The sequence below is a fragment of the Alternaria postmessia genome (assembly GCF_024291825.1).
Source record: "Alternaria postmessia strain BMP 2775 chromosome Unknown scaffold_62, whole genome shotgun sequence".
Lineage (NCBI taxonomy): Eukaryota > Fungi > Ascomycota > Dothideomycetes > Pleosporales > Pleosporaceae > Alternaria > Alternaria postmessia.
The window spans coordinates 1-26,967 of NW_026260135.1; the positions used below are offsets into that span (position 1 = coordinate 1).

The 26,967-nt window shown below is 51.4% G+C and overlaps 11 protein-coding genes across 11 annotated transcripts; 7 read left to right on the forward strand and 4 right to left on the reverse strand.

Moving 5' to 3' along the window:
• Window positions 1-1,014: 1,014 nt before the first annotated feature.
• J4E82_008115 (uncharacterized protein) lies at window positions 1,015-1,967 on the forward strand (the record flags this gene model as incomplete). The annotated part of the gene is made up of 2 exons (XM_051734354.1): window positions 1,015-1,098; window positions 1,146-1,967. The coding sequence occupies 2 exons, from the start codon at window positions 1,015-1,017 to the stop codon at window positions 1,965-1,967; spliced, it is 906 nt and encodes a 301-aa protein (XP_051585830.1).
• Window positions 1,968-3,939: 1,972 nt separating this feature from the next.
• On the forward strand, window positions 3,940-4,987 carry RPL7_1 (60S ribosomal protein L7; the record flags this gene model as incomplete). Its single annotated transcript, XM_051734355.1, has 4 exons — window positions 3,940-3,944; window positions 4,007-4,119; window positions 4,307-4,651; window positions 4,704-4,987. 4 exons carry the CDS (start codon window positions 3,940-3,942, stop codon window positions 4,985-4,987), a joined length of 747 nt encoding a protein of 248 aa, XP_051585831.1.
• Window positions 4,988-7,727: 2,740 nt separating this feature from the next.
• Window positions 7,728-9,092, forward strand: J4E82_008117 (uncharacterized protein; the record flags this gene model as incomplete). The annotated part of the gene is made up of 1 exon (XM_051734356.1): window positions 7,728-9,092. The coding sequence occupies one exon, from the start codon at window positions 7,728-7,730 to the stop codon at window positions 9,090-9,092; it is 1,365 nt and encodes a 454-aa protein (XP_051585832.1).
• Window positions 9,093-11,767: 2,675 nt separating this feature from the next.
• J4E82_008118 (uncharacterized protein) lies at window positions 11,768-13,125 on the forward strand (the record flags this gene model as incomplete). Its single annotated transcript, XM_051734357.1, has 3 exons — window positions 11,768-11,961; window positions 12,023-12,667; window positions 12,714-13,125. The coding sequence occupies 3 exons, from the start codon at window positions 11,768-11,770 to the stop codon at window positions 13,123-13,125; spliced, it is 1,251 nt and encodes a 416-aa protein (XP_051585833.1).
• Window positions 13,126-13,370: 245 nt separating this feature from the next.
• On the reverse strand, window positions 13,371-15,172 carry J4E82_008119 (uncharacterized protein; the record flags this gene model as incomplete). Its single annotated transcript, XM_051734358.1, has 5 exons — window positions 13,371-13,655; window positions 13,725-14,470; window positions 14,526-14,637; window positions 14,694-14,754; window positions 15,087-15,172. 5 exons carry the CDS (start codon window positions 15,170-15,172, stop codon window positions 13,371-13,373), a joined length of 1,290 nt encoding a protein of 429 aa, XP_051585834.1.
• A 252-nt stretch (window positions 15,173-15,424) lies between these two features.
• On the forward strand, window positions 15,425-16,035 carry RPS14 (ribosomal protein S14, S11; the record flags this gene model as incomplete). Its single annotated transcript, XM_051734359.1, has 4 exons — window positions 15,425-15,493; window positions 15,549-15,653; window positions 15,705-15,789; window positions 15,839-16,035. 4 exons carry the CDS (start codon window positions 15,425-15,427, stop codon window positions 16,033-16,035), a joined length of 456 nt encoding a protein of 151 aa, XP_051585835.1.
• Window positions 16,036-16,313: 278 nt separating this feature from the next.
• On the reverse strand, window positions 16,314-17,357 carry J4E82_008121 (uncharacterized protein; the record flags this gene model as incomplete). The annotated part of the gene is made up of 1 exon (XM_051734360.1): window positions 16,314-17,357. One exon carries the CDS (start codon window positions 17,355-17,357, stop codon window positions 16,314-16,316), a length of 1,044 nt encoding a protein of 347 aa, XP_051585836.1.
• An 826-nt stretch (window positions 17,358-18,183) lies between these two features.
• Window positions 18,184-19,932, forward strand: J4E82_008122 (uncharacterized protein; the record flags this gene model as incomplete). Its single annotated transcript, XM_051734361.1, has 1 exon — window positions 18,184-19,932. One exon carries the CDS (start codon window positions 18,184-18,186, stop codon window positions 19,930-19,932), a length of 1,749 nt encoding a protein of 582 aa, XP_051585837.1.
• A 457-nt stretch (window positions 19,933-20,389) lies between these two features.
• Window positions 20,390-21,040, reverse strand: J4E82_008123 (uncharacterized protein; the record flags this gene model as incomplete). Its single annotated transcript, XM_051734362.1, has 5 exons — window positions 20,390-20,524; window positions 20,581-20,724; window positions 20,822-20,906; window positions 20,959-20,974; window positions 21,028-21,040. 5 exons carry the CDS (start codon window positions 21,038-21,040, stop codon window positions 20,390-20,392), a joined length of 393 nt encoding a protein of 130 aa, XP_051585838.1.
• Window positions 21,041-21,943: 903 nt separating this feature from the next.
• On the reverse strand, window positions 21,944-24,661 carry J4E82_008124 (uncharacterized protein; the record flags this gene model as incomplete). The annotated part of the gene is made up of 3 exons (XM_051734363.1): window positions 21,944-22,140; window positions 22,782-23,077; window positions 23,334-24,661. 3 exons carry the CDS (start codon window positions 24,659-24,661, stop codon window positions 21,944-21,946), a joined length of 1,821 nt encoding a protein of 606 aa, XP_051585839.1.
• A 283-nt stretch (window positions 24,662-24,944) lies between these two features.
• J4E82_008125 (uncharacterized protein) lies at window positions 24,945-26,684 on the forward strand (the record flags this gene model as incomplete). The annotated part of the gene is made up of 4 exons (XM_051734364.1): window positions 24,945-25,124; window positions 25,173-25,439; window positions 25,492-25,696; window positions 25,750-26,684. The coding sequence occupies 4 exons, from the start codon at window positions 24,945-24,947 to the stop codon at window positions 26,682-26,684; spliced, it is 1,587 nt and encodes a 528-aa protein (XP_051585840.1).
• Between the last annotated feature and the right edge of the window lie 283 nt (window positions 26,685-26,967).

Below are 26,967 nucleotides of genomic sequence, written 5' to 3' on the forward strand. Positions count from 1 at the left end.
GTCTATGTGTACGGAGTGGCAATTATAGCTACGTTAAGAAAATAAACACGTGTTTTGTGTGGGAGTGCTGAGATTTGTGAGTGATCAACATCCCCGGGTGATCAACATCCCGGTCAGCTAGCTTATGCTATCAAATTATTTGGGAGTGGCTGCGAAACTTTAGGGTAAGGTGGGGCTGATGGTTCGTTCTGGGTCCCGCCAGTTATCGATACACCGCCGCCGGAGCTTTGCACCTGCAGGTGCGCCAAGCTTGTTACCGTGCTGGAATAGCCACGTTCCTGTTGGTCGATGCATGTTGCTTTGTTGGAATCTGACGACGGCGTGAAGATGACCCTTTTGTGTTGGAAGACTCGAGCACCGCGTCGGCGGCACTCGTTGACCCAAGCTGCAGCTCAAATCATCCCTCGTCCCTCCCAGTGACCACCAACATCATCCCTTCCCTTACTCTTCTCTGGGGGGCCTGTATTCAGCTTGCGACATGGGTACACGCAAACACGCCTCCTGCGACCGCCGCCATCGCATGTAGAAAGACGCTTCACTTCTCCTTGAACATGCATATACGTAGCCCACGTGATGCCGTGCCTGGCTTCCAAGATTCGGCGATTCCAAGGTTTGGCCTCAGATGCCACTTCACCACTCCGCCACGCTAAGCCACACCATCGTCGACATCATCGCTACTACCACTTAGAGGCTCCGCATGCAAGCGACGGGTTACCAACTTCCGACAACCAAGTAAAAGGTTTCCCCACACAGTCGCTCTGCCATTAGAGGCGCGCGACTCCACTACACAAGCCAGGGTTCTTTTCATGCGACCTGAAACAGCGCCCCTGATAGTCATATCGACCCCTCGCCCGCTTGCTTCCAAACATATCTACCAGGAACCTCCGACCGCAGTCGCGCTTCTCCAGCTACGCTCCTCTCGAGCGTTCTATTCATCAAAAGAACCATATCGTCTGAACTCCGTCATCGCGTTGAACGCGGCTACATAAGGATCACTCATTTCCCAAGATCACCATGTCCATGTTTCAGATCATGGCCAGGAAGCGAGGCCGGGACGACGATTCAGACTCGGATTTTGATGAGGACAGATACCCCAAGGTACGTCAGCGATACCTTCTTCCTGGGGTTGGCTAATTGTAGGATAGAAGTATCGACCGGAAAGCCACGAGCTGGTCAGCCATGACCAACTTCATCCCCAACTACTCTCGAACCTACCCCACCGGGGCGCACACACGCCGTCTCCACCAAGATTGTTCACGGACATCCGGTCAATGACGCCAGCACAATCAGAACACGGAGGAGCCTACTCGCCGGATTCGATATACGGTGGTCCCGTTCGTATATCAAGAGAGTCAAGTGGCACAGACATGGATATGGACTTGGACGACGATGAAATGGACGTTCGCAGTCAACCACCAGAGTCGCCCGCCTTCAGCTCGTTTGGCAACAACTTTATGCGACCGGCTATGCTCCAACCGTCTTTATTCAACTCAGATACTGTCAACAACAATGGTCGCATACCTACGCCCATACATCCTACCTTTAAGAGAGGAGGAATGAATGGATTGGGATACCCCATGAGTGGCTCAGCAGGTGCCATGGCTATGAACAACCTGCACCTACCTTCAGTGCAAGCACCTCCACCAGCCTGGAAGGGATCGGGACAGCATGCAGATGACGATCGGAGCAGACGTATGCCTTCGCCCATCTCAGAGGACGAGGACGTTCCAGATACGCCGACCGCACTTACCCAGTCCCAGCTATCGCGACTTAGTTTCTCGCACGCCAGTACGGCCGATCAAATGGATGCCGAGTCTTCCTCAACACTGGCTCCACCGTCAACGCCTCGTGGTAGAAAACGAAGCGGTGCATTGACGGGTATGGGTCGTTTCAGCATGGGTTATCGGGAAGACTGCGAGAAGTGCAGGCAGAGGGTCCCAGGTCATTATTCGCATTTCCTACCCTAGAGGGAATGGACCCAGATTACGAAGAAGTATACAACAGCATGGTGAGCCATCATGTTCGCCCATCACACTCGCATCATGACTTTCACATACACGAATTCTTCCATTGTCTTATCATCATCACGAGTATGAACAACATCACGGGGTGACGTGTTCATGCCTCAGAATTGGCGTTTCATTCAGCATGGCGTTCCGGGAACAAGATCCGAGTAGGATCATGCGTTAATGATATCCCTCCCAATGTACGAGTAGTCTGCTTTTCAATCAAAAGCAACGTCATAGCATTCTGCACATTACAGTCTCACTTGACTGGTCTGAAAATTCTGCATCAGTGTATTCCTTATATGAGCCCAACTATAACACCAGAAACTCAGTCGGACCTTTTCTCATGACATAGCGAGATACGTCCGATGAGATGTGTGACGCTACGGTTAATCTCATCGAGCTACCATTAGCACAATGTGGAAGCGAGTAAAGCATGGTACGAAACATGTGGGTACCGGGGATCGTCAAACGAAACGAGACGGCATGGCATCTGGTGTGGCGCAAAGCCGAGTTCTGTCATCTTGAAACGAACGGTCCGAGGGTTCAAGGAGGTCTAGACCAGGCTCGCGGGTGGGATATGTCGTCTTGTGGGGCTTCACTCGTGGAGCTTCACTCGTGAACCAGAAAGTCAGGGGGTAGAAAGAATGGATTGGCCTGAGGCAAACGTAGTAGTGTCGTAGGAACTAGCAACGGAAGAAAGGTACTGTTCGGTGAACTTCTCGTGGTAAGGACCTGGCTTCAGTCTGTAGAGCTGTTTGGTATTGACACTATCAATAGCAGAATGTGAAAATAGAAACATCTTCACAAAGTGGTGGAGCTTTCAATGGCAATGAAGATAAAGATTTTACAACGGTATTTGTAAAGAAGGGGACGACGTCGGGAAACCTTTTCTTGTAGGCTACAGGATATGGCACGGAGGTAAATAAAGTTAGTTCCTAAAGCATACTCTAGAACAACTAAATCAACCTTGGAAATGTTGCTCGTCGACTAATGGCGGCCACTTCGCGATTACTCGTGACATGAACAATAGGATCAGGTAAATTCACTAAAGGCTTCTCGTAGTACGGAATGTACTTCTGGCGACGTTTTGGGGTCGTACAACTATCTCTAGACTGGTGGTCTTCGGTTTTTCGCCCAAGTGTGTTGCAGGGGAGGATACAGTATACAAATCCCCCTCTCTCTGTATCCAATCTGATGAAAAGCACTATTTAAAGATAAGCGTAATCTTATGAACGACCATATTGGTGATGAACCAGCCATACCACGGAGCATATCATCCCATATGCTCAATGGTTCCCTATCCAGGTATCATGCCAGCAGAATTTCATTCTCCCTTCAAGCGATCGGCCATAGGAAAGCTACTTGTAGACAACGGATCTTACTCTGAAGCTTAGGGAAGCCGCCTATCAAAGAGGCTGAATAGGGACACATCTTCTGGAACATGCAGTTGTCCGGAGTTGCTATTGCTCGCCTTTGATAGACCTCCGAAGTTCAAGGTGATTAGAAGGGTCACAGTAGATATCAAAGCCGCCAGTAAACAAAGTGGCCTTATGTCCCAACAAAGGTCACCTGCGACATAGAGATAGTTCTGGTGCATTCACATGCATGGCTATTCGATATGCCAACTTCTTCTCTAAATATTGTCAGGTGTGAGACATCTCAAATGACACCTTACTGCACCCACCACCGCATCGTGATACAGTCACTTCCAAACATAAACAAGCTGCGAGGGACATGCTCGTTGCCAGAAGGAACTTGAAATTGCAGTAATAAGATCAATACAGTTATCCAGACCTCGGCCGCAGATGGGTGCAGCCTATATGGGACCACAGCCTCTTAGCGTTGACGCTTGTAGGAATAAGGCTAGCGTAAGCGCTAAGGGTCTGGCAAAAATTGAGCTTCCGACGAATTTCTCGAACACCACTTCAACATGTCGTCGAAGTCGTAAGTTGTCTCTGCACCGCACACCTATTTCAAAGCTAACACGCGCCTCACAGAACCGTTCCTACACAGAGCGAGGTCACTCTCGTGCCTGAGAACCTCCTCAAGAAGAGGAAGTCTCAAGAGAAGGCACGCGAGGAGCGCGCGATCGCAACACGCGAAAAGCGAGGTACGGCCAACCCCGCATGCTTTCAGAGATCTCGGGAGGGCGATCACGATGATTATAACAACCACACTATCGGCTAGACTACGGTCAATGTTGTCGAATTGTTAACCATCTTTCGGGAATGATGCGATCGCCCTCTTTGAAACTCATGGCATGCCATACTGTTTTGAACAGCGCTGACATGAAACAGACAAGAATAAGAAGAAGCGCGAGGTCATCTTCACAAGGGCTGAGAAGTATGTGAAGGAGTACCGCGATTCTGAGCGTGAGCGGGTGCGCATGGCGCGCGAAGCCAAGAAGAGCGACAGCCTCTACGTCCCCGCTGAGCCAAAACTCGCCTTCGTCGTTCGGATAAAGGGTATCAACAAGATTGATCCCAAGAAACGCAAGACACTGCAGCTCCTTCGGCTCCTCCAGATCAACAATGGTGTTTTCATCAAGCTTACCAAGGCGACCATGGAGATGCTGAAGATTGTTGAGCCGTTTGTTGCTTATGGTTACCCAAACCAGAAGTCGGTTCGTGAGCTCATCTACAGTAAGTTTCGACTCAAGCTCAACTTTGTTGTCGGACACTAACTCATGTACAGAGCGTGGCTATGGCAAGGTCGACAAGCAACGACTCCCTCTGACCGACAACGAGATTATCGAGGAGAACTTGGGTAAATACGGCATGATCTGTATGGAGGATCTTATCCATGAGATCTGCACTGTTGGACCAAACTTCAAAGCGGCCTCCAACTTCCTCTGGCCGTTCAAGCTAAACAGCCCTACTGGTGGCTTCCGTAAGAGGAAGTTCAAGCATTTCATCGAAGGTGGTGACTTGGGCAACCGGGAAGACAAGATCAACGATTTGATCAGGCAGATGAACTAGATCGCCCATTGGTCGAAGTTCTTGGTTTTCGTCTCTGGTTTGGCGCGTGAAAAGCTTTTGGGATATACCACGGAATCAGCATTTACATCGGCGTTTGGGATCCTGGACCTAAGTATATGGTCGTCTTATGAGTCTACGTGCGAAACGCATGCAATCTGAATGAACTACGCAGTCACTGCGCCATCCTCTGCCTTATCCAAATTGCTTGTCTTGACCTCGTGCGCCCGTAACTATCGTGTCCTTGTCTGTGTCATGCGATGTGGATTAGCTCCATTGGATGCCAGCGCATATCGAACGCGTTGGGCACTGGGTGAGCCGAAAAGCCTGTGCATCGCGAAGGGGCCCAACTGAGTAAGGCTATTGCTAGGTAGTCACGTAGTCCTTACCATGAAGCCTGGTCGTAATGTCACTGCAAGCTCAGCGGGTGAAACTGCTTCCTCTGGCCTTGGAGCCTCGTCTTCCCAGGTTGAGGGCTTAAGAGTGGATCACGTGTTTTAGTGCACTAAGCTATTTTGACCAAGTATCGTGTCTGCGTCGTTGCTCGCCAATCAACAGCTGCCTGCGTCTCCTTGCCGGCACATGTTTTTTTCCTTCTTCTTCAACGCATAGTGTTCGCCCTCACCGCATCGCTTGACGTAAACAGCCGTCAAATTTTATTATTGACGACATGGCACTTGACGCCACGGCAGGCAAAAGATGGCTTTGATGTGGGATAGTGAAGTCACATGTGTGACGGCAGGATGTTTCTGGTGCCTGATGAAAAATCACGGTAAAGGGCTGCAAGCGTCACTACGGGTATTGATGAGCTCCAGGGGGCCAATCCGAAGCCAAGGAACTGGTCAGCAAAGATCTTAGACTGTGTGAGTGGAGAAAGTGCTGGCCTCGAAGGCTCGAACTTCCTCACATGCATCCCAGGTGCATACGGTGGGCACCTGCTTACGATATAGCACCGAGCCCAGAGGGGGGCGCCGAGCGCTTGGGTTGCGAGTGACGATTGCACGAGCAGTAATTTGGCGATGGGGACGTTGATGACGCCCGCCGACAGACGCACGGCATTCCGGTTTCGCCGTCAACGTTGTCACTGCCACGCTACAATGGTGTTCAGATTTGGGATCGATTTGCATAAGTCGCGCTGATCGCGAGACCCCCCTCATCATCGTGGTAGGACATGGCCCCGCCGGCGGATACCGTAGGTCTGACTCTTTGGGGCCAGACGTCGCAGGAGCACTCAACGGCCGCGGCACAATTTTCGCAGTGCGAACGGGTCCGAGTCGATGGTGAAGTGCGCGATTGCAATGCTATTCTTGGGTCCGGCGCATTGCCATGTCCACGACGACACAAGAAGCAGCTGGGCTGTCTACCCAAAACAAAACAGACAGATGCTAAGCGTAGGCGTCGAGCACGGGGTTGTCTGTCGGCCAGTGCAAATTGTCTCCTGTCTAGATAAATAAGGCTCTGAAGCACTGTTCACAACCCAAGGAGCTCAGATGACAGCTGCTCATGAAGGCGCAGCGGACCAGTAAGGCCGCTACTGCAGGCGCACCAAAAGAAGACGGCAAGCCGGGTTGCAGGAGAGGCGACTGGCGATACGTGGCTTGCTCCCCTCGCGGGTGCAGAGGGTGGTCCCTGGGTGCGTTCATTGGCCTGGACATGCTGGGGACGCATGAAGGCGCTCGATTTGTGCACCAGCACTGCAGCGCTCCTGCGTCGAGAGTCATGAGTGGTAGTCACCGCAAAACGCGGGCTGGGAGTCGACATTTATGACCCACTAACTGCAAGAGGCAGAGTTTTCATAGCACATGAGTGGATAGACAGACAGGTAATGAACCATTATTGCAGGTGCGGCCTTCGGATCAAGACGGTCTTGCTGGCTCGCCATTGCTAGAGAGCCCCTTCGCTGCTAGGCCTCGCTAACGGTGTGCGATCGAATACACCCACATCACCGCCTTCTGCTCTCCCCATCCCCATCCTCCCTCACCTCCTCCCCCCGTCTCCCCCATCTCCCGCGTCCTGTCTTCGTCGCAGGCGTTGCTCGTTGCGACACAGTCCCCAAGCCCCAACGGACGTGCGCTTCCAATCTCGGCTGTCCGGCATCCCCAGCCCGCTCACCAGCATCACCCGACGCTTGCTCTGTCTCGCTGGCTTTGCAAACGAGCAGTGCAGCACTCACGGGTAGACTCGTCCGTCTGGCTCTGACACCCAACGCCTCGTCACCTCCGCCACCTGAACACAGGCTGCGTGTGCATTTCTCGGCTCTGGTTCTGGCTTGTACTGTCTAATTGCGCTCCGTTTCAACCTGCTTTTCTTTTGCCGCCTGTCTCCAGGGACCTCGACGCTCCGCGACATCATCAACAACAACGACCTCGCGTCGCCGGATCTATTGACTTAGCCCCGGCCTGCCTGCGCTCCATCACCCTCGAGCTGCACTGCACCTGTCGACGCACACTTTGCTTCCATTCCAGCCCCTTCTCCGCCTTCGCGCAACAAGCACCACCAGCGCGACACTTTGCTACCACGCACCAAACACCTCCCAGGCGACACTTTTCCTTGCATGAGCACATCTTTCTAGAGGGTCCGTAGGCTACTCTAGAGGCGGCGCGAACGAGAAGACTGTACGTCACCAACAAATTCTGCTAGCGATACGGCTCACTACCAGACTCCTTCAACTTCACAACAAGGCATCGCTAACACAACATCAGGAGCCTCGCCAGTCTTCTCTCTGCGGCGGTCCAACACCATCATGCCCTCCTTCTACCCCCGGCATAACATGCCACGGCTGTCTCCTCAGGAGTTCGTCCCCAGCTACCACTCTGCCTGTGGCGCATCATACCCACCGCAGCAGCCCGCGTACGCTGGCCCTACGATCCGGCAGCAAGATGATGGTTACGACTTCGCAGACCGCTACGGTCAGCTGGCCATCGCCATGCCACCCATGTACCCGCAGGCCGGCACCTACCTAAGCAGTGCGCCTCCTAGCCTCCCACCCGCGAGCTCGTTCTACGACCCCATGGGCGCAACCACACTGCCACCCATGCGCGCACAGTCTGGTCACTCACTGGCAGAGGCAGCTATGCAACACCAGCGCGTGCATGAGTACAACCAGCGAATGAACCAGCCGGCTAAGGAAGAGAAGCCTGTCGGCGGTGTGTCGGCGAAACTGGATTATGACATGGACGTCATGACCGACTTCGTCTGCGAGACAGCCCTACGACTCATCACGCCTGGTCGCATGATGCCTTCGTCTTTCCGCAAGTGGGTGCACCAGGTTCTCTGCGCCACGCGCCTGCCCTCGGCCACCATCTTGCTCAGCATGTACTATTTGTCCAGCAGGATGCCCATGCTGGCTCACGAGCCGAAGACCGACACCCACCTGTTCCGTCTCCTCACTATCGCACTAGTGCTCGGTAGCAAGTTCCTCGACGACAACACCTTCATTAACCGTTCGTGGTCTGAGGTCAGTGGTATTCAGGTCCACGAGCTGAACGAGCTTGAGCTCGAGTGGCTCGTAGCCATCAAGTTCAGGCTTCACCGCGATCCTACGGAGCAACACGGTTGGACATCGTGGTCAGAGCACTGGAAGGATTACCAGAACACTGCTGCTGCGCGTTCTGGTCGTAGCAACAAGCTTAGCCCCATCGACACGTCGGTACAGCGACGCTCACTCAACCCTAACAAGCCGCTCCCTCCTCTACCGATGCAGCAGGCCTACACTCCCCCGTACGACTATGTGCCCAAGTCGGCCCAGTCCGCCTACAACCCTCCGACCTACTCGCAGTACGACCCATGGCGGTCCGCTAGCGAGCACTCTCCTGCGTCAGCACCCACCACGGGCCCGACTACCCCAGAGTACTATGGCACAACGGGAACTTGGGCTCCGGCCGAAGGATACTCGCGTCGCACCATGTTCGGTTTCCCTCCCTTGTCTCAGCCCGCCCCTACGCAAGCGCTCCAGCAACCGTCCAATTACGGTCCACCCGCTTACTCACAGTACACCCCGTCGGCTTGGAACCAGCATGGTCTCAGCTGCGGATGCGCCTACTGTGTGCAGAGGCACCCGCCCTACTACATGGCACCTGGTTACGGGCCCCAGGCTGTTGCCGTCTAATCGTTTGCTCCTCATCGGCCGAGCACCATGGCGACATCGTCCACTTGACGTTCCACGGATAAATATTCGACATCCCATTTCAGCGCTTCATATGTTCAAAAGTTACTCTTCCGTTCCGCGAAGTACCATGGCCTACCTGAGCCCACCCAGTTCCGACCACTGGATACATTTGGCTACTTCGATTTCCTCAAGCCTAGACTACCGGACATTGTCAAGGCGCAACTGCCTCATTCCTTCCGCTATCTGCAAGCATATTGGTGCGCCTCCGGATCTCACGAAAACGCACAAGGCTTGCGATCATCTTGCATGATAGATTTCACTGGTTTCCTTTTCTTTCCCTTTCCATCACTCTTTCCTTATTATCACCGGTATTACGTTTTAGACTTTGGTTTGCCCATGGTCTAATAGGAGCATGTCAGCGAAATTGTGGGTTACGGCGTTCCTGCTTTCATTCGGGTGTCATATCGCACCTTTACGATGTTCATTTCTCTAGCGCTACCTCAATGTTTACGGAGGTTGCCTTTTTTCGGTTTACGGATTTCACTTCTCAGGAGTCGGCTTTCGCTTTCAGCATGCGGAGTCACCCCACGCGACCAATCCTTCGGCAGTGACCATGGTCATGCCGCCACTGGAGGGCCGCTTGTTACGTTCACGACTTCTTTCCTGGATCCTCGCCTTCCGCTGTAGTCGGGTTGTAATTAATGGCACAAGATCAGCGATGGGATTCGCTTTATTTCTTTTGGAGCGGCGGAAAAAATACCTCTTGCTTTATCTGGTTTCTGCACCGGCATTGTTTTGGGCAACGGGAGGGAAGATTTGTTTAGTGTATAACTGCGATACAACGAAATATCCTGATATTGGGGATACCATCAGAATGCGAAAAAAAACATCCTAGAAAAGCGATACAGTCGCACAGGAAACGACAAATCAAACTCCACTTCACCTGGTGATCATTGTTCCCGTTCCTCATTTGATAAAGTGATCTGCCCTGCTTGTGAGTAAATCCTATTCAATCCTCTTGAGCAGCACTCGGATGATAACCACTGCAGTTACATCATTGTCGCAGCACCGAAGCTGCTGGGTTTGCACGAATACAGGCTGTTGTTTCAGCTACTTCAGCCCATCTTGAGACAGCCTGGTTTGTTGCCCTCGGTCCCAACGCCATCCGATCCAGCGATCCAGATGCCCTGTCGTCCCGGAGATCCCGTCCCAACAGCAGGCGTCAGATCACTCGATCTCGCATTCTTTCGGACAGGGGCATATTACGCGCAATGTCTTGGACATACAACGTACACATTACGTGACAGTCTGTCAAACTGGGCCACAAGGCACGGCCAAGGTCGAGTTGACCATTTTGACTGAAAAGCACAATGGTTTGTTCGTATGTCTTATATGTGTATCTTCTGTGTGGTCACAATGAAGCAGAGATGCTTGGACTATCTAGGTTCGATTGAGGTGATACCTGTTTCCAGTAAAGATTTTTCCAACACACATATTGTTGCCGAACATTGCAATTTTATAGATGTCAGAGTGGCATCCATCAACAGTATTCGGTATGATTACTACACCATAGCTGATTGATGTATATGAGTACCCTGTACGTATTAGGGGTGGTTGTGAAGGCAACACGAGCTTCAACGGTCTAAGCTGCTACATTAATGGCGTGGCGTCTTCGAAGCGATACTACTGGTATAGTACCAGTAGCTTGTATAGAGAGAAACCTCCATGACTATCATAATATGTAGTGCTGTCTCTCTGGGGGCTGGCAGGCTTTAGTAGTGCGTATTGAACCCAATATACTATTTACTCGTTATTCCTTGGCGGAACAGACGTACTGAGGTATACATCCATATGTTCTTTTCTTTCGTATTAGTTGAAGCATACCTTATTCACACTCACATCATGAAAGTAGCCACTCCTGAATTGTATTTTCGTGTGTGTTGTAATTGCATGATCGTCCTGTGCTTCTATATTATCGCACTTGCTATCGCAGCTTTCATGCCGATAGCTTATTCGTATAACACCGTATTCTTTTCTCGCGCGACAGCATAGCCACTTGTAACCGTTCCATTGTCGTCTCGCCTATCGCATGCCTGTCGGGTCTATCACGCTCTGGTTCTGCGGACTTAAGCAGAAGCCCCACGCACAATGCGTGCTCTAGGTACCAGTAAGACGGACGAGGCACCACGCCACGTTGATTCGGCCGCGAAATAGTGCGAATTACGATCGCGCGAACCACACGAAAATGCCCAGAGAGGCTCGATAATGCTTGAACTTGGATGGACGCCAAAACGAGTCGGACAAACAGACTGGCCGCTTGTCCGGATCCGATGTTGCCTTGTGGGCTAGCCATTAGCGAGCATGCGCCATTACTAGATGATGCATCATGGCCTCCACGTTAATAGTGGTTATCTCCGTCTGGCGCAACTTTTACCCGAAAGGTATTGTGGCTGTCGCAACTGGCGGTGGACGCGTATGATAATAATCTCGCGCTGCTTGGAGAGATCCTGTGTTTGGCCGCTTGAACTGAGTCAGGCGAATATACATATCTAATGTCGCGCCTGTCGCTCTCGTCTCGTGTCATACGCCGATTGTTCAGTGAATCGCGAACGTACCGGAAACTTGGGAAATACCAGAGCTTCTGGCAAACACCGCACTTTGGTACTACTATCACAATGAGCTCAATAGGTGGTGCGAGCATTGGTGCAGGTCTCTATGCTGTGGTAAGCAATCCAGCCCAGATTGCTGCTAAGCCTGAGGAAGCGGATGAAAAGAAGCACCATTTAAAAGGCGGGAAAGGGTTTACGAATCCGTGGGATAGCTATGTTGAAATAAGTCCTTGGGAGCTGCTGGTCAAGGGTATGATATGGTAAGTCCAGTCTTCGGTATCATCGTATAAGTACTACAATTGCAGGCTGACACCATCGTAGGCGCAAAATTACAGGTCAAGCCAATAACCCAGACACATCGCCTCCAACAGTACCAGTCCGCACACCAGAATTCCTTCCCTCACGAAAAACGCCGAAATTACGTGCAACATGGCTTGGTCACGCATGCTATTACATCGAGTTCCCAAGCGGCTTCCGCGTCCTTTTTGATCCTGTCTTCGAAGACTGTTGCGCGCCCATTACTATGAAGAACCTAAAACGCTTCACGCCTCCTCCCTGCGAGATTGAAGATCTGCCAATCGTTGACGCAGTAGTCATAAGCCACAACCACTATGACCATCTCAGCTACCCGACAATTCAGCGCCTACAAAAGAAGTTCCCTGAGGCGCATTTCTTCGCACCATTGGGCAACAAGAAGTGGTTTGAGAAGAGCGGAATTACAAAAGTTACAGAGTTGGATTGGTGGGAGAGCAGGGATGTTACATTGGAGGAGTTGTCGCAAAAGGGCAATAAGGCAGGTTCTGTTTCTGTGGGTTCCCCAGACATGGGGGGGAATGGTGACATAAAGGCAACGATTGGTGCGCTGCCTTGCCAGCATATCAGTGCAAGGACACCGTTTGACAAGGCCAAGACGCTCTGGGCGAGTTGGAGTGTGGAATCTGGTGGTGCGAAAGTTTACTTTGCTGGGTATGTCTGCTCCATTCCTTGCCTGCTTATAATAACATCTCCGCAGCGACACAGGCTACCGCACAGTGCCGTCCAGCATTCCCGCCACCGAAGATGATTACTCTGCTGCCTACTCTCATCTACCCACATGCCCGGCCTTTTCTCAAATCGGTCAGCATCGCGGCCCCTTCGACCTTGGTCTAATTCCCATTGGCGCCTATGAACCTCGCTGGATGTTCAGCAATGTACATGCTAGTCCCAAAGACGCTGTCAATATATTCGCGGACACTAAATGTAAGAGGGCGCTGGGAATGCATTGGGGTACGTGGGTGTTGACCGAAGAAGAGGTCATGGCACCACCAAAGGAATTGCAGGAGGCTTGTGAATGGAAGGGTATAAAGGGGGGCAAAGAAGGCTTCGGAATTTGCGATATTGGTGAAAGCACTGAGTTTGATTCTGGAGATGAGGCAAAGAGGTAAAAACGAAAGACCTTGATACTGTCACACTCATGATACCCAAGAGCGTAATTTCAAGTGTAAGGAGTTACTGTTAGGTAGGAGAGACAAATATGTAAAGTGGAAGCCTCCGGGCTCTCACTCCATAAATTTGTCATTTCTGCGACTCAAATCGTCACTTGCCAATCGGTGTGCATGACTGTCGCAATGCTTATCATTCATTCATTTACCACATGTTCTATGCATATTCTAGGCTTGTACTCATGATTTCAAGTATCCTGGGTCTTCTGCAAGATGACCTTGATCATCTCATTTCCCAACTTGGTCGCCTCTGGGAACCTCGGCTCAAAGTATTTTTGGATCTCCTCAAACTTCTCCCGATAGCCATCGAAGTTACCCAGACTGACACGCGAGCTCCAGTCTCTGGCGGCGAAGGTAAACTCCAAGTCATCGGCGCGGAAAGTGTTGTCATCGATAGCCGTGTCGATGGCCTCTTCGAGTAGCGTGGGGTTGCAGAAGAGGTACTCTGTGATGCCGAGCCACATACGCGATGGCTAGATATGTGTTAGTAATCAAAGTTGCAGAACGAGTTAAGCGGCAATGAAGGGGGATCATAGACTTACAGGTGTCGAGCAGATCATGTGGTCGTAAGGTACTATGCCTAGCTTCCACCAGCAGTCTACCATGGCAAGTAAACTGAGATGGTTGTTCTTGAGCTTCTTCTCTGGGATCGTGCCTAAGGCGAATCGGTCAAGCAAATCGTCTCGTAGAAGCAGCTTCTTGCCATCCTCATTGTCACCAAAGACGGCCTTGCGTGCAGTATGAACACGTTCACGGAGTTCGTCCCGTTGCCCAGCGAGCATAAGCTTGAACAGTTCGGTCACTGACTCGGCATACTGTTTAATCTGCTTTTTCGCATCTGGATTGAGAATTGCAAGACCTGCATAAACATGCCATTTGTTGGAGTAGATGCGGAGGGTGATGTTCATCTTGACGTTCTCGATACCGCCGACATAGCGTGAACTGTCCCATGGAAACTGGTTGTTCGCGAACCATGCACCACCCATGCTGAGGAAGGCGGCATGGGTAACAGCTTGCGTATCCGCCGTGATGCGATCATGCTGCTCGGCAGAGAGATAGACATGCTTTGACCCCAGGCAAGACATGACGTTTTCTACGAATGCGAAGTCGGCGTCTGAAGCCCTGTATTTGATCAGGACCAACGGCTGCCCCTTGGGGTCTATACCGGGCCCATGGAGAGAGTGCACCGACACGATGCTAACGTCCTTGGGAAGATGTTTGTCAAAGGCATCCATCTCTGGAGCTTTGCATGAGGTCTGACCGCCAACTATGGCACCAACCTTAGTAGCTGAATGCGGGAATGAGTTAGTGGTAGCATGTATCAATATCAGGAGACGGCGTACAGGGGCCGAAAGTCTTGACGACTGCATCGATGTTCTTCGCCTCGACGCTGTAGATGATGAAGTCGCTGCAGCGAGACACGAGATGACCACTTTGCATGATCTCAACTTTGGACTGGCGCAGTCTCAGTATGCGTTCATTGATTACAATATATAAAAGTGCTATCCTACAAAGTCCCGAAACTCTTCTACTAATGTATCGAACTTGTCCGGCAAATCGCAGGCGTGAACCCTTCAAAGACAGCATGTCAGCGTGTTCGATGAGAGGAGTCGATCTGTGAGGCAACTGGTTAGCAAAGTTCGCGCCATAGTAATGAACAATGCGATGTAGTTGTTTGTAGTTCAGAGGTGTATAAAATAAGGTAGCGAGAATTCACATCATGGACAGCAACATGCCCAATTACTGCAAACCAAGACGGCAGCAGTGTGGACATGCGCCGTACTCGAGCCAAATGCACTCACGGTCATCATAACGGGGGAAAGGGTGTGTGAAAGAGGGTGGAGGGCTTACCATTTGCAGAAGGCTCTGGAGCTTCGAGCTATCAGTCGCGCGAATGCACTCACTTCCATCCAGCTGTGCTCAGGCGGCGGGCGTACATCTTGCCCATGTCGCCCATGCCTATGATACCGACACTCTTGCGGTCTTCCATGGTTGTTGTCGTGTCGCACGCTCCTGTGCGTGAGTGAGGTGGAGGATGTCAGCCCATTGCGAAGCGATGGAGGACCTAAAGATCGCTTGCGGCTGCCAAAGAAAAGTTGAGTAGTTGGGCTTGGCACGCTAAGCACGGCGTTTAGTTCCTCCGACACAAGCGAAATTCATCACCCACCAAAAGTTCGACCTCACGATCGCCGCCAGCGTTACGAACCGCCAGTCACGTCAAGAATCCCTCAAATCCGCCAACATGCCTCCCAAGCAGAAGGTCGCCCGCGCTCCCCAGGAGAACATCCAACTCGGACCCCAGGTCCGCGAGGTTCGTGAACAACAAGCATTGGAAGACGAGAGACGATGAACTGACAGCCGCGCAGGGTGAGCTTGTCTTCGGTGTTGCCCGTATCTTCGCTTCCTTCAACGACACCTTCGTCCACATCACCGATCTTTCTGGCCGCGAAACCATCTCCCGTGTCACTGGTGTAAGTGCAGACATCAGGACTGCATGCGACGTGCACTAACCAGTACAAAAGGGCATGAAGGTCAAGGCCGACCGTGACGAGAGCTCTCCCTACGCCGCCATGTTGGCAGCCCAGGATGTTGCTGCTCGCTGCAAGGGTAAGACAGCCTGGAATCGATAAGCTGGAGCAGAAGCTAACTTGGCTAGAACTCGGTATCACCGCTCTCCACGTCAAGATCCGAGCCACCGGTGGTAACGGCACCAAGACCCCCGGCCCCGGTGCCCAGTCCGCTCTTCGCGCTCTTGCCCGCGCTGGCATGCGCATTGGACGTATCGAGGACGTTACCCCCACCCCATCCGACTCCACCAGAAGGAAGGGTGGTCGCCGTGGTCGTCGTCTCTGAGCATGTGCGCAAGTTTTTTGCTCAGTGGTGGGATATGGCATGGCATGGTATGCACGATTTATGGTTTAATGACCACAATCAAATAAAGTCGCGGGGAACGGCGAATCGCCTGGTCTCCTTGTTGAACTTGGCTTCTCCTGCGAGATAGTCGAGCGAAATCAACAGAATCCTTTTTAGTTCGAAAAGGTTTCCCGACAATGAAGTGCTTACTGCTGTGTTGCTCAAGAGGTTTATACATTACGATTACGACTGCTTTGGGTATACTGTGACGGATCGTGTTAAATGTCGACGACCTGGATGGGATTACCCAACTTCCCTGTATTGCCAATTGTTTGGGCTGCATTGACCATGATTGTGTTGGGACTCTGTCCACCCCACACGCGATCCCACAGAAGCTCTCTTATACCACGGTATGCGACTCTAACAATGTTCCACCACAGCTTCGGATTGAGTAGGCCTCGCGTCCACTTTGACTTTATCGAAAGCCCTCGCACATAGGCATCATGGGCTTTATCCCAGTATACTACAGTTCGCCCAGCTCCCCAGTGCACATGGCCGAAGACATGCAATGTAGGTTTTACTCGTTTGACCTCAGCAAAAAGGTATTCACAGCCAATTCCTGTCGGTAATGATAAGTCCAGATGGAATCTCGGCGGTGTGTGTGTGATCAAGATATCGATATCTTCAGGCACAGTTTCTGACCAGGCGTCTCGACCTCGTTCATACTGAAAAGCATGGATGTCCATTGGTCCGCACGCTGGAATTTGTGGTGCGCCATAGATCCGTATCCGCCTCTGGTTTTGTTCCGCTGCGAGTAGGGGTGTCGATGCATCTGTCTGAACACCGTCCCTAGGCTCGACCCTGATCGTGAGGCTCAACCGCCGGTGCTGCAAGTAGTGCACCCTCTTCCAGTTCAGCTTCCCAGTTCTCTGCTCCTCAGATAGCGAAGGTCGGGTCCTTGGATCTAGAAACGTATCGTGGTTTCCACCGACGACGACAATCTCTCTATGCGGCAGTGAACTCAGCCAGTCTATTTGTTTCTGTATCTCCGCCACGCTTCCACCATTTGTCATATCCCCGGCATGGATGAGCAGGTCGCCTTCTGGTACATCTTCCGGTATGTGGTTATGCGTATCGGAAATGCAGACGACCCGAACAGGTGGTTGCTGTAAGGGTTTTGGGGTTGAGCGCAGGTACGCGAGAAGGTGATACGAATGGTAGAGGAGTAGCTTTACGGGGGCCCGGAATAAAAGCGCGACGAAGGGCGTGGGTTCGAAATCTGATTCGGGGCGATACCAAGGATTGAGATACGCGAGAAGCATTGCCAGAGAGCGAGAGGCCCGTTGTCTGTCAGTGGTGAGCAGATGGGTGACAGCATGCGACGCGCTCATCCGACCAGGGTCCATGTTCAGTGGCTTGCTAGCGTGGCTGTGCGGACCGCAGCTTCCTTCGAGGCACACCCGACTCCCCTACGTCGACGTCAGGCCTGTCTCTCGTGGCACTAGACGAACTCAACAGAACACCGCTCAGCCACGATTGCAGCATTTCTCATGCGTAGCAGAACGCCATCGCGATTCCACCTTGACCGGACTCCACTAGCCCAGACTGTTTGATTAGCCTAGGATTTACAGACGGCCTTCAGCTCGAGACCATGGAGGCAGTGTTGGTCACAAATCAGGCTGCGCGCGCCTGCATGGCAACGTACTATTTGCTCATGTAGCCCTAGCGATATAACTGAAGTATCAGCCTTCTTCCTGCTCACTCTTGAACTACTACGCACATTCTGTATTTATCTTGCCGCTTTCTGTTCTTCCCTAGTGAGATCATCCAAGTGTCCTGTTCAAGGGTCTTTTTACACAGAAACCACCTGTCTATCAGGCCAAAACAATGGCTGAGCTAGCGATTGGAGGTGTATCCTTCTTCTTCCAGGTGTTTGCAGGATGCATCCAAGGTCAATACACCTATTTGTTGCACTCAAATGATATCTGACAGATCTCATTAGGTTACGAACTAATCGCTGATGCTTGTCAATTCCGTAAAGACTGTCAAGCTCTTCTGCTTAACTTCAAGGTCGAGGAACATCGACTACTCAACTGGGCAAAGCTTGTACAGCTTGACTATCGAGATGACAAGCTAGTTTTGAACCACATGTCGAAAGGCCTAATCATCAACATCATGGAGCAGCAGCAAAAGCTTCTCTTCTCATTCGGCCGACTAGACAACAGATATGAGAGGCTCACTGATCCTCTCCTGGAGGAAGCAGCTGAAGAGTTCGTGCTGCAAAATTCGGACCGGTTGATCGAGAATGATACCAACGGCTCCAGCGAAGGGCCTGTAAAGCCCGTCCGGTTTCCGCCCACCGAAGAGCTGGTCAAGATGTCTCTCAAGTTTGTGCAACAATTCAAGGATGTGCCCAAGAGACTAAGATGGGCGACTTTCGACCACCAAAAGATGGAAAAGCTTATTGCGAAACTGGCCAACTTCAATGACAAGATGCACGAAGCGCTAGACAAGGCTCAAATGGACCTTCTCATTGACATGCAGACACGTACCAATGACCAGATAGTCCTGCTGAACAGGACTATGTCGCACATGGTTCAAATCTACCAATCTCAGCAGTTAGAACAGATCAGCTTCCAAAGATCACACTCATTGCTAGAGATGGACAACGCCCAGTACGATGGACTAATTGATAGTGGCGCCGTCATAGCTCGCGGTGCCGCACATCAGCCTCTGGCCGCCCTGGCCCAGCAAAACTTCATTCACCTTGCTATTGAAGACTCTCGCGAAGATCTCACATCAAGCTATGCACGGGAGATCAATATGCCAGATCTCCCGAACGACATCCGCGATACTAAGCTCCACTATGCAGACGTACGACCTAGGCAAGGCACCCAATTTCCTCAAGAAATTGATGAGGGTGTACGTACGGAAGCATACTACAAAAAAACGCCTGTATGGATCGAATGGAAAACTCCTGACACCTCCGGTCCTATGCAGCAAGATGGTGGAGTCGATGCCAAAATCCATGCTCGTGTCAAGAAACTAGCTGCTTTGCTCAGTAAGCACAACAGGACAGTCAGGTTCAGAGCACCCTTCTGCCGCGGCTATTTCATCGACGAAGACGAAGGACGTTTTGGTTTGGTTTTTGAGAAACCTGCATCTGTTCCGATGGATACGGAGCCTACATCTTTACATGCGCTCATTACTACCCCTGGAAACGACATTCCTTCATTGACGGATCGCATCACGCTCATGCGCCTGCTTGTTGAGACAGTCGAACGTCTACATGCAGTTGATTGGCTACATAAGGGTTTGCGATCCGCCAACATCTTACTGTTTCCTAAGAAGGGGGGTAAAGTTCACAACGGCCGGGTCATGGAAGGCGAAATCAATTATGCGGATCCTTTCATCAGTGGCTTTGACTACTCTCGCCCAGCTACTAGCGACGATATGACCGAACGCCCTCTTGACAATCCTGCCGCAGACATCTACCGCCATCCGTCTGTACAACACAAAGGAAATCGTGAGGACGCCGGCGGTCGAGAGTCTTACAAGAAATCCTTTGATCTTTACTCGCTCGGTATTGTCCTGTTGGAGATTGCTTACTGGAGGCCCATCGACCAGATTGTCTGTATTGACCTCGAGAACGCCCGACCTAAAGATACCTGGGGTGTTAAGAAGAGATTGTTGGAGAAGGAACCACAACATCTTCGTGGTGTGAAAAGTCACCTAGGCAATACAGTAGAAGGTGTGATTACGGCTTGTCTTCAAGGTCCCGTGGCGTTTGACCTCGATGAAGATGCAGACGAGAAGAGGGAAGTTGTCGCTGCACAGTTACAGAGAGCATTTGGGGAGAAGGTCGTGAAGAAATTGGGAAGCATGAAGGGACTATAGATTTTCATTTCGTTCTCGGGTCGGATGTCGGCTTATACCTTGATACAGTCCTTCATTTTCCATACTGCAGCCGCCAACTTAACCATGGCTGTCCTTACCATGATGATTCTCTAAGGTTCGTGATTTTCGTCGAACCTAATTCATTTTCGCAATGACACATGTGAATATGGAACGCTACAGCTCATCCATCCTATCGGCGATGGCAACTTGAAGCTTAATACTAGATGAACCTCATTGGCGGGGTGAATCACAGTATCAGTCTGAGAGTGCAGTAAAAAGGGTCAGGCCTTAGGGGTTGAGTTTGTCATTGTATCGAAGAGGATCCTTCAATATCGCTATTTCGTCCATCGTCAATCATATCTATATCCATGAGCAGTCACCCATGATGCCATTCATCGCTCCTCAACTGGTTATGCAAATATCCCTAAAGTACAGACAGTCTCGAATCGAAGGCGCTTTACATTCCGTGCTTCTTCAGGTACTCGCCGAGCTCAACTACTGAGTTGAAGGCGTTGGGGGTCTGAATGGTGTCGGGGTGGTGGGCGATAATGACGGCTTGGGTGGTCTTGAAGGCGACAACGCCCTCTTTGCCCTGAAGTTGTTGTCAGTATCTGTATGCTATGTTGTGGACTGTGTCTGGTATGGTACCTTCTTTGCCTTGAGCGAGTCATCGCTTGCCTCGATGGTCATGTATTTTACGCCATTGACCTTGACACCCTCCGAGATGACCTTCTTGGGCTCTGACTTGTCGCCGAAAGACCTGGCGATGGCAGCCCTCTCCTCAGCGGAAAGCTGTACTCCGTCAGCATCAATGCATCGTATATGCGCTACCAGAGCCTCGCATCAGGGACGCTTGCAGCATCTGGCGCGTGTTAAACGGACGACGTACCGAGAAGTCGGCGGATGCGGCCCAGGCAGTTGCGCCCTCGACGTCGCAGATGAGGGCCTTGTCGATGTTGCCGGTGCCGACGAGGCTAGATAAGAGCGTTAGATATGGACGGCTACTCGTTGCGAGGCAAAGCGTACCTGGTGTCAACGTATTCTACGTTCAATGTTAGCCACCACCTTTCCAAGTTGGCGTCTTGAGCTGCTTACCTTGCCAGGACATGTTTGCGAGGGGTTGATGTGCGTGCTGTGGAAGCTTGTAGTGATGAGAAAGTGAAGAGGGGTGCGACGAAGTGATGCAGGTACTTTTGACTAAGCAGAGCAAGAGGGTAAATGCGGTGAGGGTGTTCAAGGCTGCGTTGTTGGGCTAAAGTTGCGATTTGATAGTGGGGCTGTTTTGACCCCGCCTCTCGCGATCAAATCTCACAGACGCTATTCACTCCTCCAATTTCAACATGCAAACCTCTGAGCTTCTAATCTAACAACTCATCACGCGTTTTTTTGCGCCATCATGCAGCTGCTTACAGCGTGGGGGTCGATACTGCTCTTGATGCCTAGACGCAAGGGAAGTGAGCGCGCCGCATTTAGCTATGTCCACCGCGATACCCGCCTAGTATCCGCCGCTCTCTGGGGTCGACAACGGATAGCGGGTCAAAGTGCTGGCAATCTAGCAATCGGTCCAACAGTCCAACAGCGGCAGACGTCGAACGAAAAGTCAGAGTCCTTCACACGTCTAATGCGCAGGCTGCCTTTGACCTGTTTGAAGACAATCTTCACATGAGATTGCAGCTACGTAACATCGAGCTCCGCGGGGAGGTTGACACGATAGTAGCTGAGGGCTATGCAACATCCAGGTCTTTACATTGCGTTTTGGTTCACTCTTCAAGTCGAGCTCTTTTCCTTTCAAAAGCGTCGTCACATGTCCATCGTGCTGGCTATTTCTGCTGTTATTGCGCCGCCGTTCATGGACTTCTTCTGCTCGTCACGTGCTAACGCCAAGATAAGCTTCCAGAAGCTTACAGCTCACTACCCGAAAGTTACGTCGCGTTTGGCGTCCTTGATAGAACAACACCAAATCCAACTGATGAATGCACATTGACGAGCATAGAGCAAATATAAGACACGGTTATAACTGCGCCACTATCCAAAGCATGCCGTCTCGTTCTCCATCTCCCGCACGCTCACGCACGCGCAGCCCTTCTCGCGACAGGTCGCGTACGAGATCACTCACTCGTCCTCGTTCGGCGCATTCAGTATCACCGCGACGCTCAGTAACACCGCGGTCGCTCACACGTTCCCGTTCAGTCAGTCGATCGCGGTCGCCTAGATCACCGTCACCAAGACGCAATGGGCGAAGAAGCTACACACCGGACAGCAGGTCGCGTTCAAGAGGAAGGAGCTATACCCGTAGTCCAACACCAAGAGATGGGTCGCCAGCACCTAGAAGCGCAAAGGTAAGCAAGTTTATATTATTAAATGCAACTTTCGTAGCTTGCTTCTGGTTCAGCCTTCCTCCACCAGCACCTTGCTCATCCTCCAGCAGATCGTAGTAGAAGCCTTGACCAGGAATGTCAAAGAGGATCATGTGCGCGAAATATTTGGCAAGTACGGTACCATTAAAGAACTCAGGATGCCCATGAATCCGACTTGTATGTCTTACCCGGCCTCTTCACAAACGCAGGACTGATTGCCAAATAGTCAACATCAATCGCGGAATAGCCTATATTCTCTACGAAGAGATCGACGACGCCGAACGTGCGATCGCGAAGATGCACGACGCACAATTAGACGGAGCGAAAATTCAAGTTTCGATTGTCCTTCCTCGACGTCGCTTCTCACAGACGCCTCCGCCGGCGCGCAGGGGCCCACCACCGCGCGACGACTACGATGGTGGTTACGGACGCGGTGGAAGAGCGCCCAGAGGTGGAGGGCCGCCTGGCGCATACAGACCACCACCTATGGACGGACCATCGCGTTATCGCTCCCCACCGCGCCGAATGTCGCCTGATCGAGGACACTGGGGTCGAGGAAGAGGTGGAGGCGGCCGTGGTGGACGAGGGGGTTATGGAGGACGACCCCGGTCGTACACACGATCTCGCAGTCGATCACCACGGCGAAGCATGTCGCGGTCTTCTTACAGTCGGTCTCCATCCAGAACACCACCAAGACGAAGTGGGGGAGGAGGCTACGGCAGGCGGGATAGTCTGCCAAGGAGAGGAGGCCGTGGAGGTGGAGGAAGGAGAAGTCCCAGTTATAGCTCCTATGGAAGCGACCGTAGTCGGAGTCGGGACCGCAGATGAGAGATGCGAACCTTTGGCTGCTATCTTTGGGGAAGGCCTGGTGATATCTGCATGTTCACGTAGGAGAATATTCTTTTAGCCAGGCTACCGGCATTCAAAAATCGAAGGCCCATTTCCCTAACTGGACTGAGTTCATGTTCCCCATATCGAAACTGCCCCCCACGTGTATACACTTCGCTTCATCTCTTGATCCATCAAGTCATCTTGAGCTGAAACCCAGCTCCCTTCTCTTCCTCCTCTCGCCCTTTGAAGATGCTGCTAAAGTCCAGGTTGCCCTGCATCCCCCCTGGCGCCTCTCCCCTCTTCGGCGCATTAGGACTCTTCTTCCTCCTCCTCTCTTGTCCTGCCTTACTTGGAAATGTCGGAAACATTTCGGTCTGTTTCGGTTTCGGTTGCTCTTTGAAGTAAGGATGTTCCAAGACTTCTTGTGCTGTGGGCCTATGGGCGGGGTTCAGGGATAGCAGTGAAGACAGGAGTTCGATACCGGATGCTGTTAGGAAGGGGAACTTTGCCCGGTTGAAGCCTGGGGCATTACGATGGTCGCGTGGTAGTTTTAATGATTTGGAGTTTGGCAGGCGATAAAATTGTGGCCAGGTCTTTTCCGAAGGAAGGCCACAGAGCGAGAAGATGAGGGAAAGCTCATCGACCTCGTTTTTGCCCTGTAATAGTGGTTCTTTGGCAAGTAACTCGCCGAATACACAACCTACGCTCCACATGTCGACTTCGGTCCCGTAATCTCTTGTGCCTAACAAGAGTTCTGGGGCGCGATACCATAGCGTGACGACCAACTGTGTAAGGGGCGCATTCGCAGGTGGGACATATCGCGCCATACCAAAATCAGCGAGCTTGAGCTGTCCGCGGTTGTTAAGTAGAATGTTTGATGTTTTCAGATCCCGATGCATAATGAAGTTGTCGTGCAGAAACCCAACCCCAGAAACCAATTGCCGTAGGAGCGTCTTGACTTCACTCGCCATAAAAGGCTCACTCATGTCTTCTTGTAGCGTCTTGAGGTCATGCTCGAAGAATCCCATGACTAGGACGCATTCTTGTGGGTCGTCGCCGGATAAAACCTCCAATAGATCGACAATGTTGGTGTGTTTGCAGCGTTGCAGGATCGAGATTTCTCGTAGCGCGGTGATTGGGAAGCCGTCCTGATTGTAGTCCATTTTGACTTTCTTGTGGGCGACTACTGAGCCAGTGGTAATGTCGCGCGCTCTTGATACCCAGCCATATGAGCCTTCTTCGATCTGGTTGAGGGTCTCGAAATTAGAAATATGTCGGCACGGACCCCAAAGTCCGCCTTCAAATTGTAAGAGCTGCCTCTCAACTTGGTCCTCTTTTAGCTTCGGGGTTTCCTCATCATCGTTTCCTGTTGATAATCTTCGTCGCTTTGCGGGTCTAGATTCTGCCTCTTGCGCTGCCTGTGCTGCTGCCTCCGCCTCTTGCTGTTTTTGGAGTTTCAGGCGCTTCTTCTCTTCTTTTTCTTTCTTTCGACGCGCTTCCTCGGCCTTGTCTGCTTCCTCATTCGCCCACCGTGATGCCATGGCGCTTTCTGTCTCTCTCTCTCTTGTACGCAGTGAAACTTTCGCCTATTCTACTCCAAATTACCTGCTTATTGACGAAGGTTTATGCAAATTCTAAATCTCCTCGTTCGGTTTGTACAAAGAGTTGCTTGGTGTACTCTGATGCAGATGGCGTTGGATCGACGGATAGCACGTGGGAAGCTTTAAGTGATGGTCATAGCTTCGTTCATATTGGCGTTCCGATCTAAACTTTTTGTAGTTCCGAACGCGCCGACGTCATGGAACTTCGGTAACGCATATCGACATGAGGACCAAATCTCTGAATCTACTACGGACGGCGACAAGGTGTGGTGGTTCAGGGCCACGAGCAATTTCGAACCGAACAGCTAAATGCACTTCTCGATGGTCTTCTACTTCTACATCAAATGGTCCGGAACGGCAATGGTCGACGCCGCTTGCGAAGACGCTGGCTGAAGCTATCACGGTATGAGCCCATCATCGATTAAAAAGGCATTGCTAACTTTTACTCCAGACGACGGGCCCAATTTCCGTAGCGGCGTATATGCGGCAATGCCTTACTCACCCCGAAGGCGGTTATTACACGAGACAGACGTCAAGCGGACAGGATCAGTTTGGTACAAAAGGCGACTTTGTGACATCACCAGAGATCAGTCAAGTATTTGGCGAGCTTATTGGTATATGGCTGTATGCGGAGTGGCTGGCTCAAGGAAAGAAAGAAAAGGTGCAGATTATTGAGGTTGGTCCAGGTCGAGGAACGTTAATGGACGATGTTCTAAGGGTAAATACATTCGCAAGAGAAGAGAAAGTAGAGCATACTGACACAGAGATAGACTATATCGAGCTTCAAGGCTTTTACTAGAAGCATTGAAGCCATTTATCTTGTCGAAGCGTCACCTTACTTGCAGAAACAACAAGCAAAGTTGCTTTCCGGCACCGAGGATCTGAAGAAGAGCAGCATTGGATTGACTGCACAATGCAAATATATGCCAGCCTGCAAGATTGAGTGGTGCGAAGACATACGGCTTGTACCAAAAGGTGGGTTCTGAACTCCATTCGCCTGGTTGACATAGGGCTGACAACATTTGTAGAGCATACGGCAACCCCTTTCATCCTCGCTCACGAGTTCTTCGACGCACTCCCGATCCATGTCTTCCAAAACATTGCGCAGTCCTCAGTGCCAGCCTCATCGACCATCATCACACCCACCGGTCCCATAAAACCAAAGCATGGAGTAACGACACCCAAGAACACCTGGCATGAGCTGGTAGTATCGCCAACCTCGCCGTATTCCAACTTGAATGCAGCTAGTTCTTCGTCGTCAAATAAAGAAGATGAGAAACTGGACTTTGAACTGACCGTTTCGAAGACACCAACGCCACACTCTTTGTATTTGCCGAAACTGTCTGATCGTTACAAGAAACTGGAGGATACACCCGATGCGATCATTGAGATTTCGCCTGAATCTTTTGCTTACGTATCCGACTTTGCGGTACGGATAGGTGGCGACAATGCGAAGTCTCGCAACGTCTCAGCATCTCAAAACTATTCAGGGAAAAATGCTGTCGAAGAGGAAAGCTTTGTAAAGACACAACCGTCTGGTGCAGCCTTGATCTTGGACTACGGCCCTTTGGATACTATCCCAGCGAACACTCTCAGGGGCATTCGCTCACATACCACTGTCTCACCTTTTGCGTCACCAGGTCTGGTCGACCTTTCGGCTGATGTGGACTTCCTCGCTCTCGCAGATGCAGCTCTAGATGCCTCTCCTGGGGTTGAGGTTCATGGGCCCGTTGAACAGTCCTTCTTTTTGTCGACAATGGGCATCAAAGAGCGCGCCGATCGCTTACTCAAGGCAGCGAAGGATGAGGATACAAGAAGACGCCTCGAAACAGGCTGGAAGCGTCTGGTCGACAGAGGGCCGAATGGCATGGGTAAAACCTACAAAGCCATGGCCATTGTGCCGTACAAGAAACAAGGTCCAGTCCGACGGCCGATTGGGTTTGGCGGTGACATCACTGCCTGAATAACAATATAGAGACCCAAAGGTCAGCTGCATTGATCTTCCAAACCAGCCGTGGTTGGCACTGAAGACAACTTGCGATGCGAAACTTGTAGCCTGAGCCACACTATTTTGCATGTTACGTCTCTCAAACCGGAGCAAATCCCGTCAAGTAAACTCTCACTTGACGACCCTCATACTTCACTTCTCGCAGTGTCTTACCGCCATAGATGGTGCTTGATGCCTTCACTGTATATCCCACTTAAGCTCCTAAAAACTAGGATGAGTCGTGAGTTGTAATGGTATA